We start from the raw sequence: 17,698 nt of genomic DNA, 5'->3' as shown, positions 1-17,698 counted from the left end.
AGAGTTTCATGTCAGAACTCTGTATTACAGTTTTTCTCAGTCACTTTGGTGCATTTCTCGACTCATCCTTAATATTTGCAAAGAAGTATGCTGTATTGAAATGCAGAAGGCTGCACTTCTTATGTATGTCATATATCCATTTCAAAAGTACAAATTTACACATTATTGTATGTGGGATATTGATTGAAAGAGACTAGATAGGATTCACAGTTACACTTTACTAGTGGTCTGACAAAAACAAAAAAACAAACAAAAAAACCTTAACAACGTCAGATGATGTGGAGGCTGAACAAGTAGTTTTGAGAATTTCATTTCTGATCTGAGAAATCCACCAAAGCGACTGAGAAAAACTGTAATTCTAATTAATTGGTTAATTAGGTAATTTTGAAAACATGCCTGATAACTAAATGAAACAAAGCCATGTTAGTAATAAGGATCAAACATTTTCTTTTCTCTCTGCAGCTTTAGCTAAAGTGCTGGACATTTCTAGTCTAGTAGACCAGTTTCAATATTTAAGTAGTAAATTTAATACCAGTTACAGTGCTAGATTTGTCTGTGATTATAAGATAAATTTAAATAATGCAGGTTTGAAAAGGCTTGCCCTGGTGGTTCCAACCAGCAATAAAATGATGCTTCAAATGGATCAAATGAATATGGGTCTGAAATGTCTAAACCTTTTGTTTAGTAATCAATCCAGCGTTTGCACTCCAGCGGACTTCAAAACCTGGGCATGTTAAGAATGATTCAGCTCACTAAATGCCATTCAGTTCCTGCATAGCTTGGCAGCCACGTGTCGGTCCTGCTCCCTGCGGTCACAGTATTTCCAGAGTCGTCCTCCCTTTCACTTAGTACTAGAGATGGTGGGCTGCTCTGTGTACCAGTGTGTGGCAGGGTCTGGTAAACCGGTCCCCAGAGGCAGAGCGATGAATGGCGGGCACGTCCCTGTGCCGACTGGCGTCATGCTCACCACGGGCCCAGGGTAAGGGTGGTGATGGCCAGCGAGCCTGTCAGTCCGTCCGATGTGAATCTCATCCTCCTCCGTCTCTCCTGTGGTTTTGCGGTAGACAGGGTTGTCGAAGTTCATGCTTTTGGTGCTGTTCCTCCTCCAGTTGCGGTAAACGAGGTAAACGCCAGCACACACCACTCCAAAGACCACTGTGGCAACAATAGGAACTGCATGTGTTTAACATACAGCCGTGAGGGGACATGTTAACACACGCTTGACTGGAGGTGGAATGACTGACAAGACAGCCAGTGTGACAAACAAAAACAGACATGAGACAGATAGATAGATAGATAGATAGATAGATAGATAGATAGATAGATAGACGGGCAGACAGACAGACAGATAGATATATAGATAGACAGACTGACAGGCGGACAGACGGACAGACGGACAGACAGACAGACAGATAGATAGATAGATAGATAGATAGATAGATAGATAGATAGATAGATAGATAGATAGATAGATAGATAGATAGATAGATAGATAGATAGATAGATAGATAGATAGATAGATAGATAGATAGATAGATAGATAGACGGACAGACAGATAGACAGATAGATATATAGATAGACAGACTGACAGGCGGACAGACGGACAGACAGACAGATAGATAGATAGATAGATAGATAGATAGATAGATAGACAGACAGAGGTAAACAAGTGTAGAATTAAAAGAATAGTTCACACAAATATAGCAATTCTGTCATTTACTCACCTTTATGTTGTTCTAATCTCTTCCGTGGAACACTCTGTTCCTCAGAAAAAACTCTTACATAACTTCAAAAGATTTGAAGTACAGTATATTGCATGAGTCGGATGAGACGGATCACTTTTATGGTGCTTTTTGTTATTTTTAAGCTCTTGTAGACTTCAGGTGTGAAAAAGAGCAGAATGAACATTCTACCTAACATCTCCTTTTGTGTTCCACAGAAGTCAGTCAGTCATACCGATACGAAACAACATGAGGGCGAGTATTGTAAATGATGACAGAATTGTTATTATTGGTGAACTGTTCCTTTAAATTGGCTGGATTGAAACTAATGATAGTAAAAGAGAACATGAATAGCAGATGAAAACTGAAACAGAGCAAAAAGGGTTGATAGGGAATGAAGAATAAGGAAGAAGGGCAAAAACTCCATACAAACTGATCAGAGAAAATTCTTATATGGCTCTCAGAAATCTTTGTATGCTGCTAAAAACCTAACCTAATAAAAATCAAATAAATCATAACATCTGCTCTCTTTGCAATGCAGCAGGCTTGATGTTAGTCAGCTTTGTTGTAATATTACCAAGGGAGTTTCTTTCTTGGCTCACAAACACAATAAAGTAGAATTAATCTAAAGTCATTCAGACAGCACACACACAAACTACATCTCCATTCAGCTGAGTCTGCTGCCCTGGGCTCTCTCACCTTGTAGTTAGAGCATTGGTGAGCAACACTGGTGTCAAAATGTGCTCAAAATAGCACAGAGCAGGACCTTAGCGGCCCCAGAGAGGCAGATGATGTACATACCTATGGGAATTACAACTCCAAGCACTGCCACTGTCAGATTACGGCCAAGGAGAAACAACTCATTGCCAGCTGGAGGAAAATAAAAGAGAGGAGCATCACTTACACCTTCAGATACACATTTGTTTAACATGTTTAGTCAAACAAGTTGATGTGGCTGATTGACCCTTCTCTATGCTGCCCAAAACAAAGTGACCAACTGCAGCTTGGTGACTATTACTAGCATTAGATAGTGCAAGCTTTCAGGCTTTCTCAGTATGACCAAATGGATGAAAAGTTTGGAGGGAGGAGTATACAGTAGGATACAGCAGTTTAGGTCACATTATCATCTAATGCAGGGGTGTCAAACTCAATTCCTGGAGGCGTGGGGCCCTGCAGAGGTTTGTTCCAAACCTGCTCCAACACACATACCATGTAGTTTTCAAATAAGCCTGAAGGACGTGATTAGTTGGATCAGGTGTGTTTAATTAGGGTTGAATCTAAACTCTGCAGGGCTCCGGCCCTCCAGGAATTGAGTTTGACACCCCTGATCTAAAGGAACATTACAGAATGTAAAAACTGTTAAAACATTAATTGAGCATTAATTAAACAGGCAATTGAGGGGGCCCCCAACAGCTGACCATCTGAACAATCGAAAATGTCATTATTAATATAACGGAGCAATACATCTGCATCCCCCCTGGGGGCACCCTCTCGCGTTACGCTAGATGTGCTTGCTTTTTCCTCGTGATGCATCGGCCGCCGTTTTCAAACTGGCACAGCTACTCGTGCATTTGCTAATTTAAACATGAAGAGGACTTATCCGTCTGGCAGCCAGAAGCGGAAAAAAGCAAGAAGAGGAAGAAAAGAGGAAACATGACAGCGGTAAATGGAGATAAGACTGACTTAAGGATAATTATATGACAAACAAATGTTTTTGTTGTTAATTCCAGCTTATTTTCATTTAATTATTTGCAAGATGAATTACTGGTAATAGTCCAATTACTAATAGGGTTACTGGGAAACAGATTAGCTAGGGTTGCACTTAGCAGCAGCATATTATAGGTGGTACTGGGAAAGATGCACACATCACCAGCGACACCGCTTGGCAAGTTTCGGTACCAGGGATGCAAACTTGTCACCTTTCGGTGAAATTCGCCGTTTTGAATTCAAAATGGGTCATTTGTGTGATTCGTGTAGATCCGCTTAGTTTTTAGAATTGTACCAACTCAATTCTATACCCGCTCGAAGTCACCCGCTTTCAAACGATCAGCCCCCAACAGCTGACCATCTGAACAATCGAAAATGTCATTATTAATATAACGGAGCAATACATCTGCATCCCCCCTGGGGGCACCCTCTCGCGTTACGCTAGATGTGCTTGCTTTTTCCTCGTGATGCATCGGCCGCCGTTTTCAAACTGGCACAGCTACTCGTGCATTTGCTAATTTAAACATGAAGAGGACTTATCCGTCTGGCAGCCAGAAGCGGAAAAAAGCAAGAAGAGGAGGAAAAGAGGAAACATGACAGCGGTAAATGATGGAGATAAGACTGACTTAAGGATAATTATATGACAAACAAATGTTTTTGTTGTTAATTCCAGCTTATTTTTGTTTAATTATTTGCTAGATGAATTACTGGTAATAGTCCAATTACTAATAGGGTTACTGGGAAACAGATTAGCTAGGGTTGCACTTAGCAGCAGCATATTATAGGTGGTACTGGGAAAGATGCACACATCACCAGCGATAATGGAAGCGCCCTTTGCTCGGTGTCTCTTACATACTACATTCACAGTTTGAAGAAAAGTTTAAGAGGACTGTCCACGTATACTGTTTCAGGAATGACAAACGCGAGGGTAAAAAATTACGCGAGTGAATCCGCCAGATTGAGCCGCGATTGACGGTGATAACTGTAGCAATGGACGGAACAAACTATCTGACAAGCCGATGTCAAACCAGAGCTGTGCTTCAAGTGATGCAGAGTAAATTCAGAGAAACAAAACTACAGCAGCAACTGTAGTCTGTGTTGCCTTTAGCAGCTTCTACAGATAAAGATAACTTAAAGCTCACCTTTGATGTGTCCTTTTTAGGCAATGTTTGAAAAATTAAATTTTTAAATTAAATCTAAAAAAATGCCAAAATATTTAATGCATTATTTAATTATCATTTTATAATGAATCCAAAAGCAAGACGTGAAAAAAACTAGGGAGTTGAAATGGCAATTGAGCTAATGGGTGATCCTCTGCTGCCATCTACTGGATATAATGGTAATTTCATATCATTTTCATGTCTTTGTTTTCCACCAGGAGACAATTTTCCCACCGTCTCCTTCATGAATGAAAGTGAACATTTAAAGTGAATTTGTTTTGGCAGAGTTAAAAAAATAATAATAAAGGCTTTAAATTATAATAAGAATTTAAAAAATGTAGGGTTTTATTTTGAGGGGGGTGCTCGTCTTTGTCACCCCTCATTAGCTGTCAGTGGGGAGCCCACGAATCAATATAAATAAATATCATTACATTTACTTAGTTGACATTATTTCTTTAGCTCTTCTACATTAAATTAGTTGAGTTAACATAATTAGTTGTCAACTAATAAAACTATTAAAGCTGATAATAACATACCTCAGGTCAACAATGAACCAAGAGAGGCTGTTAGTTGTATCTTCTGCCATAAAGATGAAGATTGATATTTTATTAAAGAATAAGCACTTTGTTTTAAAAAATAAACAATTGATGTTCTATTATATGTGTTACTTTTTGTATGTTGAATAAATATATATATATAACGAAGATATAGTAACAAAATAATCTTTTAGAAGGGCCTCATCTATTAATTTTGCATGGGGCCCCCACTTCATCTTGGTTCGACTCTGGTTAAATGTAATCATTCACAAATCTCAAAATGAATATCCATTTTTACACTGTACATTATAATATTGTGAAATCTTAAATTCACTTGTAGAGTTTATATGTATTCGTTTTTGTGTTTTACTTTTTATTTCTTTAAACAAAATAGTAAAATAAAAGCATAATATCTCAGTTTCTCAATAACCATTTCTCAGTTATTGGCCATGGCATAAAAACTTATTGACCAGAATCCACTTCCCAGAACACTTAAGTATTTTCCAGGTACATATGAGTAATTTGAACCATATTTCCAAAAAATAAAAACAATATCCTGAGGTTAATATCTCACTGAGCAAGCTGTTAGCTGGTATTTCTGATTAGCAGTTTTGCACTCAAAGCATTTCACTCCAACCCATATAATAACACGAACTTCCATTTAATGAGCATATTTTGCCAAAACTCATTCATGGAAATCAGTCCTCTGAAACACTCTGTAAGCTCGTCAACAGTAACTAGGATGGCTTAGCAAAGGCTTCATTGAGGTTCCTCCTGTGCATGAAAGCACACAGACCCACACTTACAGTGATGAGACAGGTTGCTCAGGCTGTCTGGTGTGGTGCTGGACGCTTGTGTAGGACTGTGCTCTGCTGTAATATTAGAGGAGACGGCCAGTTCCTCTGGACTGGAGGTGAGGAGTGATGAGAGAGTGGTTTCAGCCATACTGTCAGACTGAGATGTCACTGCTGCAGGGGACTCTGGTGCCCGGCCAGCCCCTGTCTCCATGGTGAAGTTGATGGGGGCAGTAGGTGTGACGCCAGTCTCATTTTGCACTGGAAGTACAATGATGGGAGAGAGGTTAGTCATGGGGAAATAAAAATAAGTTGCCAGTAGCCACTGACTTCCACAGTATGGAAAAAACTATTATGGACGTTAATGGCTACCAGCAACAGTGTCTTTACCAGCATTCTTCAAATATCTTCTTTGATGTTCAAAAAAAAAAAACACAATTTGGTTACGTGGATTAATTTGTGTCCTGCCTGGTCAGGACACGGCGTTAGGTACAATGTGATGAGCTTACCGGGTACACACTGGCGTGTGTCAGGGCTGAGCTCCTCGCCGTCAGGGCAAGCGCAGGTGTATTTGGGTGAGTGTTCACTGATCTGAGGAGCTCGCAGACACAGGAAGTCACAGCCTCCGTTAGTCACGCCGCTCAGGTTACAGCTGTCAGGAGCTACACACACACACACACACACACACAATGATTAATCATCTATCAGTGGAGATGCGTTCTCATTCTGTGAGCCACATGGGCCACAAATGCACTTCATCTTCAGTCTGTGGAGCCTTAAACTATGATTAATATTTAACTGTAAACTGTTGACACTTATTGTCTTCGGTACCAGATTGTTAAGTCAAAATGACTTAGATGCCGATTAAAACAGAAATGCCAGGTGTGATGGATTACAAAAGGAACAAATCTGATAGTGGATTTCATAAGGTGGATTAAAAACGTTGTTATACGCTATTTGTCAAAATGGGACTTCAAATAAATAGAAATAGCTGAGCTGAAGTCCACACACCTGCAGGCTGGCTCAGCTCGTGAAAAACCACTATATCATGAGGGTCATTGAGGTGCTCGGCAAGACTGGTCACATCTTGTCCTGTGAGTCTGTTTGCGCTGTAGACGGCCTCTTTCTCACGGTCTGTCCAGTACACGCGATCCTAAGAGACACACAGCAGTCAACACAAGATTTTCACATGTCCTTAAGAAAAGAAATCTGCTAGGTGGTTGCTAGGGTGTCTTAGGTGGTTTCTATGGTGTTGCAAGGTGTTCTGGGTGGTTTTAGGTGGTACTCTAGCTGTGGTGTTCTATGTGGTTGCTAGGGTGTCTTAGGTAGTTTCTATGGTGTTGCTAAGGTGTTCAGGGCAGTTTTTTACTACATTTTTTAGGTGGTACTGTAGCTAAGATATTCTAGGTGGTTGCTAGGGTGTCTTAGGTGGTTTCTATTGTGTTGTTAGGGTGTTCTAGGTGGTTTTAGGGCATTTCTAGGTGAAACTGTGGCTAGGGTGTTCTTAGTTTGTTTCTAAGGTGTTGCTAAGGTGTTAGGGTGGATTCTAAGGCATTGCTAGGGTATTTTGAGTGGTTTTAGGGCATTTCTAGATGATAGCTATAGGGTGCTGTGGGGGGTTGCTAGAGGATTGCTAGATGGGTTCTATACTATTATTGACAATGTGATGAGCTTACCGGGTACACACTGGCGTGTGTCAGGGCTGAGCTCCTCGCCGTCAGGGCAAGCGCAGGTGTATTTGGGTGAGTGTTCACTGATCTGAGGAGCTCGCAGACACAGGAAGTCACAGCCTCCGTTAGTCACGCCGCTCAGGTTACAGCTGTCAGGAGCTACACACACACACACACACACACACAATGATTAATCATCTATCAGTGGAGATGCGTTCTCATTCTGTGAGCCACATGGGCCACAAATGCACTTCATCTTCAGTCTGTGGAGCCTTAAACTATGATTAATATTTAACTGTAAACTGTTGACACTTATTGTCTTCGGTACCAGATTGTTAAGTCAAAATGACTTAGATGCCGATTAAAACAGAAATGCCAGGTGTGATGGATTACAAAAGGAACAAATCTGATAGTGGATTTCATAAGGTGGATTAAAAACGTTGTTATACGCTATTTGTCAAAATGGGACTTCAAATAAATAGAAATAGCTGAGCTGAAGTCCACACACCTGCAGGCTGGCTCAGCTCGTGAAAAACCACTATATCATGAGGGTCATTGAGGTGCTCGGCAAGACTGGTCACATCTTGTCCTGTGAGTCTGTTTGCGCTGTAGACGGCCTCTTTCTCACGGTCTGTCCAGTACACGCGATCCTAAGAGACACACAGCAGTCAACACAAGATTTTCACATGTCCTTAAGAAAAGAAATCTGCTAGGTGGTTGCTAGGGTGTCTTAGGTGGTTTCTATGGTGTTGCAAGGTGTTCTGGGTGGTTTTAGGTGGTACTCTAGCTGTGGTGTTCTATGTGGTTGCTAGGGTGTCTTAGGTAGTTTCTATGGTGTTGCTAAGGTGTTCAGGGCAGTTTTTTACTACATTTTTTAGGTGGTACTGTAGCTAAGATATTCTAGGTGGTTGCTAGGGTGTCTTAGGTGGTTTCTATTGTGTTGTTAGGGTGTTCTAGGTGGTTTTAGGGCATTTCTAGGTGAAACTGTGGCTAGGGTGTTCTTAGTTTGTTTCTAAGGTGTTGCTAAGGTGTTAGGGTGGATTCTAAGGCATTGCTAGGGTATTTTGAGTGGTTTTAGGGCATTTCTAGATGATAGCTATAGGGTGCTGTGGGGGGTTGCTAGAGGATTGCTAGATGGGTTCTATACTATTATTGGAGGGTTTAGAGTGTTGTTCTGTGTTGTCGCTAAGGTGTCTTAGATGGTTTCCATGGTGTTACTAAGGTGTTCTGGGTTGTTTTATTGAATGGCTAGGTGGTTGCTAGGGTGTTGTAGGTGGCTGCTAAAGTGTTATTGGAAGGTTTAGAGCAGGCATGGGCAAAGTCCTGGAGGGCCGCTATCCTGCAGAGTTTAGCTCCAACACTGATAAAACTCACCTGCCTGTAGCCTTCTAGTCATCCTGAAGACATTGATTAGCTTGTTCAGGTGTGTTTGATCAGGGTTGGAGCTAAACTCTGCAGGATAGTGGCCCTCCAGGACCGAGTTTGCCCATGCCTGATTTAGAGTGTTGCTGAGTGATTGCTAGGGTGTCCTGGGATGTTCTAGGTCAGGGGTGGCCAACCACAGCCCTGCAGAGTTTTGCTCCAACCTTGATTAAAACTCACCTCCCTGTACCTTTCTAGTAACCCTTAGCCCTGGATTAGCTTGTTCAATTGTGTTTGATTAGGTTTGGAGCTGAACTCTGCAGGACTGTGGCTCTCCAGGACCGACGTTAGCCACCCCTGTTCTAGGTAGTTCCTTGATCAATGCTAGGTGGATGCTAGAAGATTTTTGTGGGGTTTAGAATGTAGGGTGTCCTGTTTTGATTGCTATGGCGTTAAGGAGCTGTGGGTGGTTTTAGGGCATTTCTAGTTGATAGCTAGGGTGTTTTCAGTGGTTGCTGGAGAGATTTTCGGGTGTTGGTAAGTAGCTGATAGGGTGTCCTCACTCGTTTCTAGTGCATTGCTAGGGTGTCCTGAGTGATTGTTAGAGTGTTCTTGGGGTTTTTAGAGTATTGCTATGGTATTCTGCACAGCTGCTAGGGTGTTGCTAGGCAGCAATGTTTACAACTGTAATTTATGCATTTAAGTACAACACAGCTAATTTCATTCTTTTGAATGGTCACAAAATGTCACATATCAATCACATGTTAAGTGAGTGAGCAGCAAGCAAGCGGCGCAGTGAAGTGTTCAGTGGTCTGTGTGGTTTCTAGGGCATTGCTAGGTGGTTGCTAACACATCCTAGGTGGCTTATACATTTTTGCTAAGGTGTTATAGGTGGTTTTAGAGCATTGCTAAATGGATAGCAGGGAAAATCTGATTGCCTTAAAAGTTCTCCTCACTTCCAAACACATTGAAATATTATACTATAGCACAATGGTGGGGGACATATTTAGCATGCTAACATTTGTTATTTCAGGTAATGAGTTTGTTGAAATACAGTGATGTAGACACACATACAGTCAGCAAACATCACTCAGAAAATGAAGACAAACCAGGCAAAGCATCTCTTCATCTGCTTGCATCATAGATATTGAAGTTTGATTGAAACAATGAAAATCAATTTAATAAAGAGCATCCTGCGTAAAACAATAACTGCCTAGTCTCACACAAGCAATTAAGCTGCTAAGAAAAAGTTCCACATTAAAAAGTCCCACATTGTTTTCTGTAGTAGAAGCTCTGTTACTGGGGTGAAATCCACAGCAGGATTCTCTGTCCAGCAAGACCTTTAATTCTGCGGCTGATGTGTAGGTGTATAAGACTACAGCCCTTCAGCACTCAGCCCTGCTCTGCTGTGAGAGGAAGTCAATCTTAGATTAGTGTGCTCACCACTACTTGAGCCGGGCTTGTGTGAAAATACTATAATCTTCTTTCTGCCTATCATAACTCTGCCCAGGACCCGTCCCTACGTTACCATGGAGACCGCTGAGCTTAAGCAGCAAAACAATAAAGGGAATTGTCCCACATAAAATACAATACATCACTGAAGTAGGATGTTGAACATTAATAATTCTGAGCATGTTTCAGTTTTACATTTAAAGTATCTTCAGAGACATCTTCAATCAATTTCCACAGTCTTCCACAGCCCATAACAGCCACTCACCTAAACATGGCATTTCTATAGATGTTTTAATGATAGATAATATATCACCCAGGGCAACTATATTGCTGATATTTGTCTATTTTGAGACCAATTGTACCCAATAAGCATGCCTGCTGATTAAATTAACAGTGGATTAATGGACATCCTTGTTCATTTCATGTAATATATGTAATATGAATAGACTGATATATCATCATATTATTCAATCAGACAATATTTGGACATTTTTAGATGATCAGAATTGTTCAGTCCTTCTTACACCAGTTCCAAACTTCCAAAATCCAACATTTTTAAGTGACTAAATACACTAAATCGATCAAAAGTGACAGTAAGGGTGGACTTTTCAAGACGAATATTTCAAATAAATTGTATTCTTTTTGACCTTTATTAAACAAAGAATCTTGAAAAAAATATATATTACAGTTTAGACAAAAATATTAATCATCACAACTGTTTTCAACATTGATAAAAATAAGAAATGTTTCTTGAGCAGCAAATCCGCATATTAGAATGATTTCTGAAGGATCATGTGACACTGAAGACTGGAGTAATGATGCTGAAAATTCAGCTTTGATCACAAGAATACTGTAATAATATTTCACAATTTTTGCCTTAGTGAACAAGAGACTTTTAACAAAATCTTACTGACACCAAACTTTTGAATGGTAGTGTAAATCAGCACAATCCATTAGAAAGCTCAACCACCAGTAAAAATTGCATAAATCTCTCATTTGCTTTCATTAAATTAAATATCTGCATTATATCTGCTTTCCTGATATTGCCATTGGCTATTGAAAAACCAATATTTTTAAAAAATTCTAGTTGTTTTATGGTTAAAATTTGGCTCTGAGCATGACTAAAAATGTGATCTGATCTTGATATGCTTGATTTAGCTTTTGATTTATGAAGGGGAAAAATAGATCTGGACTATATCACTGGCCAGAGTCCTGCAGCTTTGAAAATGCTGCTATATTAATATATCATAAACAGAAATGCTAACTCGGCTGTAAGATACTGACCACACACATACACACACACACACACACACGCGCACACACACACGCACACACACATACACACACACACACACACACACTCATTTACATACACTCCAGTCGGCCCTGCCTGTGTGTGAGCGATATGACCAGGGCTTCTCAGCAGTGTGAGTGGGAGTTATTATTAAGTGCTGGACAGCCTTGGGCAGTGGTTAAATTCACTGTAATGGACTGATAAATACACACAAACACAGACTAGCTGGTGTTAACCACATGCATATAAACACACACACACACACACACACTCACACAGAGTTTATAAAGAAATAGAAGAAACTGAGACACACAGGTATTTAGGAGACTCACTCACCTCGAACACAGCGAGGGCATACGGATGGCCGAGTCTCTCTCTGGAGGACAGGATGACTCTGCGATGGGCCCCGTTTAAATCCACGCTGCAGATCAGGTGCAGCTTTGAGTCCACCCAGTACAAGCGCTTACCAACCACATCTGAATTCAGAGACACAACGCTACTGTCAAACAATTATGATTCATTTAGAGTGCATAAAGCTCAACCGTTTTAGACACAAGACATCTCAATAACATTCATCTTCCGCTTTCCATAGAGCACCAATAACAGAAGGGAATAACCATAATAATTCCTACCGAGTGTGATTCCATTGGGCCACTCAATGTCCTCAGACACCAACACCTGTCGATCTACACCGTTCATGCCAGCCTTCTCAATCCTGGCCCTGATGCCCCAGTCAGACCAATACATGAACCTGTGAAAACAAAGCATTCACCAAAAAATATATATATCTCCATGTAAACCTCCATGTAACACAAAACCTGAATATTGATGTTGTTTGTTTGTTTGTTATAAGTTTTAGCAAATTTGTTATGTGCTTTTGTCCTTTTAATTTTATTTTTAATTTTATATTCAGTTTTATATTTCTATTTAGTTTTAATTCATTTTTTTTATTCCAGTTTTAGTAATTTTAGTACTTTAAAAAACATTTTATTTCAGTTAGTTGCCAAGGCAACATTTTTCATTTTTAATACATTTCAATAAGCCTTATGTTTTTCATCTAATATATTATTGCATTTCAGATTTATTTCAATGAACAAAAATATTTTTGTATTGTTTTAGTTCTCGTTTTAGTTAATAATAAGAACACTGTGTGTCATGGGGTTTGACTCTCCAAAAATGTAATGATATTTATAAATTAATAATTCATGATATTTGCAAACAAAAACAAAAACAAAATCTTGAAAATGTGTTTAAAATATTTTTGAAACTAATCATTAAGATGTGTACACACATGTGTATCAGGAAATATGTTATGACCTTTCACTTGATGGTTGCACATCACATTTTTAAAAAATTTAAACTTTTCTCGAAAATGGTATAAAAGGTTTTCAAAAGTAAAAGATGTGTAAAGGATTTTTCTCTTTTTTACTGTCAAGACTCTTATTTGACAATGACAAAAGCCAAGGCTATCTCAAGACCAGAGCAGCCCTAAATGACTTATTAAAATAAGTTTGTCCATTAACAAAAGGACAATTTTGTGGCATTCACTATTGTAAGCAAACAACAGCATGTTTGAAACTATTAATGTGGCGGTAAGGTTATCTCTATGGATTAAGAGAATTCAATAACATTTCCTCTCTAAGACTCCACAGCCTCCATGTGCATGTCACTGAAAGCTTCTCTTATCATCTCAGTGGCCTTTAAAGGCAGTCTGGCCTTTTGTGGTTTTGTCATTTGGATGGCAGTGATGTGTCTGATAGCTGCTCACCCTCTCTCTGGATCCACAGCGATGGCCCGTGGTTCGCTCAGATCGGTGCTGATCAGCACGCGTCTCCTGCTGCCATCCGCTGAAGCCACAGAGATGGTTCTGTCACCAGAGTCGGTCCAGTAGAGGTTGTGTTGGACCCAGTCCAGTGCCAGACCCTCAGGGGAATGCAGATCGGAGTCGATCAGAGTAACGTGTCGAGATGGGTCGCTCGCCTCGTGGATGTAAGCACTGCAGAGACATGCAGACAATTAGAGGTTCTGCTACTAGAAACGGAGTCGAACAGTCAAATCACACGACTTCAGTTGTGATTGTTTTATACATAGTGATAGAATGAGGAAAAATCCTCTGCCCACAAACTGCTTTCATTGACATATATTTTGTAAAACCTGTAACAGCCAAAAATACTGTCAGTGAATGTAATATCCACAACTGTACGTGGTTTTAATGCAATATTTGCATCTTGGTTGTCATTTCCATCAAGCATTTTTTTGCAATATCCCAAAATTCACATACAAATACTACCATTCAAAAATTGTTGTCAGTAAAATAGGTTTCAATGTTTTTGAAAGAAGTCTCTTATGCTCTCCGAAGATGCATTTATTTGATAAAAAAATACAGTAAAATAGTAATATTGTAAAATATTATTATAATTTCAAATAACTGTTTTCTATTTTAATATATTTTAAAATATTATTTATTCTTGTGATGCAAAGCTGAATTTTCAGCATCATTACTCCAGTCTTCAGTGTCACATGATCCTTCAGAAATCATTCTAATATACTGGTTTGCTGCTCAAGAAAATGTTTTATTATTATCCATGTTGAAAACCTTTGCTGCTTAATATTTTTTGTGGAAACTGTGATACATTTTTTTCCAGATTCCTTGATTAATAGAAAGTTTAAAAGAACAGCATATATTTGTAACATTATAAACGTTTTTACTGCCACTTTTCAATTTAATGCACCATGTCTGAATAAAAGTATAATGTTCTTAAAAAAAAAAAAAAAAATCTTACTGACCCCAATGAATGGAATGTCAGTAACTGCTTTTTATGCTTTAAAATGTTTCCAACCTGGTGAGTTTCCAAACACCATTTTTTTTTTGTGATATCCTGAAATTCACAAAAAATCTGTCAATGGAAGGCCCACTAAAATAGCATACTACTTTTGGAAAAAGTTTATTGTTGTGTTTTGCATATTGTTTCACATATTTTACATGTAATAAACATAGAAGACCTATATAATGTGCAGTATGCAATAAACCTCTGGTCAGTTACTAACATAATCCTTTTGTCTGAAGCATGCTTTCTATTTCTCGGTTTTATTAAACATCATTTATGTTGTGATTCTGGACAGTTTTAACTAAAATCACTTTCTAATACTCAGTGCTTCTCTTTACAGATCTTCACATGATCTGCAGTGTTCATGAGTGCCATAGGTGTTCAAATGAATGAATGGCCCTGTAGGGCCTCAACTCACCCCTCAGCCTTCTATTATCAGCTTCAATATCATCCCAAACTAGTTCAAGCTCACAGCGGAGCCGTTACATCTAATGACTTTGAACTTTATCCTCACTTATAAGTCCAAAAGAGACTACTGCCATTTAATAAGATAGCACATCATTTTGGGCAGCCGCAGAGGTATCTATTATTAGGAAAGTGAATGTCCCCAATTAGCGAGATCACATGGAATGTGCAATCAGGAGGAAAGGGAGATGAACCGTGGAAAAATGAGTCAAGAGGTTCTTTGCGAGTTTTAAATGAATTTGTAACAGGGCCAGACCTTCATATGGCAAGAGTCAAAACCTTTCCTGTATTACATTACACAGTGCGTTTGATCTACTGTCTACACAGGGCACTTTGAAGGGAGAATAAGCATTGCAGGGTCGTTACAAACATTTTCACTCTCAAAATTGGTGATATTATAAAAGTCTTACTATCATTAACTTTTTAATAACATTTTTAACCCCATGGTATTTTGCTGTTTTTATCATTGCTGCTGTCATTATGCTAAAAATCCTTTTTTTTTTTTGATAATGGAGTTTTACAAGCAGACACGCATTTAAAGGTGTTGCTAAAAAGAACATTATTTTGTGTATTTGGTGTAATCCGTTTTAGGTAGGCGCAGTTGACTCAACTTTTATAAAGAATATCTCTTTGGATTTGAGACTTTAGTCTTTGCAACTTTACAGATCTTCTTTATGCACCAAGAGCTCGTAACACTCCAAAGAGAAAGGAAAAATTGAAATCGCATCATATGACCCCTTTAATTCACAAATAACAGACAAATTAATTGACAAAAATAATGGTAGCACTTTATTTTACATTCATGTTTCGTGTGTACATACTATGTACTTATTATAGTGATTACAATAACTGGGTAATAACTAGGTATTTAGTTAACCCTGAACCTACCCCTAAACCTTACCTTAACCCATGTAGTTACTGATGTTCCATTCATTAAAAGTGCATCATGTTACATTTATGTTTATAGTTTTTGTCAGTTTTTATTTATTTTTTAATTTTTTTGCAACAACTGATCAGTTTCAGGGAGTTTCGCAAGAATTTGTACATTACCATGAGTTTTTTTTTTTTTTTCTGAAGAAATTAATACTTTTGTTCACAAATGATGCATTCAATTTATCCAAAGTGCCAGATAAGACGTTTATAATGTACAAAAGATTTATATTTCAAATAAATGCTGTTCTTTTGAACGTTTGATCACAGTTTACACACAATCACACAAATAAGCAGCAAAACCTGGTAATAAGAAATGTTTCTTGAGCAGCAAATCAGTATATTAGAATGATTTCTGAAGGCTCATGTGACACTGAAGACTGGAGTAATGATGCTGAAAATTCAGCTTTGATCACAGGAATTAAATTACATTTTAAAATATATTAAAATATAAAACTGTCCATTTTAAATTGTAATAATGTTTCACAATAATCAAATAAATGCATAAGAGACTTCTTTCAAAAAAAATAAAAAAATCTTACTGACCTCAAACGTTTGAGCAGTAGTGTGTATATACATACAGTACATATTCCCAAGAAACATAAGCGTGATCACTTCTGAATGGAACACCTACATAATCTCTGTTTCAGTAATATGGCAATTAAAATGTTTCGTAAGTGCTGTTTTTCTGCCTCTCTGCATCTCATTTTAATTAATTTCACTAGAGAGAGTGTTATCTTGAGAGTAATGGTCTGAGTGTGTGAGGGAGGGATATGTAAATAAATTGAGTCATATCTCCTGAGTTTAAAATAATTAACACATCACAAGCACATGAAGCAGCACTTTGCTGTTCTCCTTTTAAGTGCTCAGCTAAACCGCTTCCATATTTACAGCATAATAACCAAAAGGTCAAGATGAGGTCACCTGTATATTTTGTGCTGGAAACGGTCACACCAGTACATGCGGTTGGCAACAACGTCGATATCAATGGCCACTGCGTTCTTCTGAGTAGGAACCACCTGTGTGTAGTCCCTCTTCACCAGGTCAATGCGTCTGATCTCGTGCCTGTTTGTGAACATCAGGTAAGGGCTTTTTCCTAAAACAAGCACAAAGACAAGTGATCACAGAGAGTTCAGAGATGACTCGATCTCGAAACAAAGAAAAGCTTTCTGTCCATGATTACCAGTACCGGATTTTTGCACTCTTCCCTCAGAGAAACTAAACTTGTGTTTATAGTCATGAACTATGGTAACTATGGTATATACACATAAAAGATATATGATTTTAAAATATAATATTTCTTTAAATAAAATATCATTTATTACAAAAAAAAGAAAGAAAACTAATTAAAGATCAAGCAGCACAGAATCATTGACCCGTATGTCTTCAGAATCATTAGGATACATAAAAATTAAGTTAACCTTTAATGATCCTTGACAGTGCACCAGAATATTTTTTTTTTTACATTTTTTAAAATGTTAAAATTACATACATACATCTATCTGTCTACTGTACTGTAAATATTTTACATTTATTAATAATATCAATGCTGTATAACTTAATATTTACGTAAATATTTAAAACTTAATATTTCACAGCATAACTATATAATTTATATAGAACTATATCAAATATTTCTTAAAATAAAATATCATTTATAAGTAAGGAATAATTGACTCTGGGCCGTTGAATTATTAGAAAAATAATGCACACCCGAGGACGTTACACCTCGGGTGTGCATTATTTTTCTAATAATTCAACGGCCCAGAGTCAATTAT

The 17,698-nt window shown here is 38.3% G+C and overlaps 1 protein-coding gene across 1 annotated transcript in view; it reads right to left on the bottom strand.

The window, feature by feature from the left end:
- Positions 1 to 426: 426 nt before the first annotated feature.
- The window catches only part of LOC107671705 (low-density lipoprotein receptor-related protein 8-like), a 95,426-nt gene continuing 78,154 nt past the window's right edge, over positions 427 to 17,698 (bottom strand). The window contains exons 10-18 of the mRNA XM_016464635.1: positions 16,845 to 17,016; positions 13,466 to 13,693; positions 12,330 to 12,448; positions 12,034 to 12,173; positions 8,098 to 8,239; positions 7,596 to 7,748; positions 5,932 to 6,180; positions 2,524 to 2,592; positions 427 to 1,173 (exon numbers count right to left, since the gene is read on the bottom strand). Coding sequence (XP_016320121.1) covers positions 842 to 1,173; positions 2,524 to 2,592; positions 5,932 to 6,180; positions 7,596 to 7,748; positions 8,098 to 8,239; positions 12,034 to 12,173; positions 12,330 to 12,448; positions 13,466 to 13,693; positions 16,845 to 17,016 — 1,604 coding nt within the window. The 3' untranslated portion in view covers positions 427 to 841. The remainder of the gene's footprint in view (positions 1,174 to 2,523; positions 2,593 to 5,931; positions 6,181 to 7,595; positions 7,749 to 8,097; positions 8,240 to 12,033; positions 12,174 to 12,329; positions 12,449 to 13,465; positions 13,694 to 16,844; positions 17,017 to 17,698) is intronic.

This window comes from Sinocyclocheilus anshuiensis, unplaced genomic scaffold, assembly GCF_001515605.1.
Source record: "Sinocyclocheilus anshuiensis isolate Anshui unplaced genomic scaffold, SAMN03320099.WGS_v1.1 scaffold524, whole genome shotgun sequence".
NCBI lineage: Eukaryota > Metazoa > Chordata > Actinopteri > Cypriniformes > Cyprinidae > Sinocyclocheilus > Sinocyclocheilus anshuiensis.
Note: the sequence above shows the minus strand (reverse complement) of the source record. Positions and strands in the feature narration are given on the sequence as shown.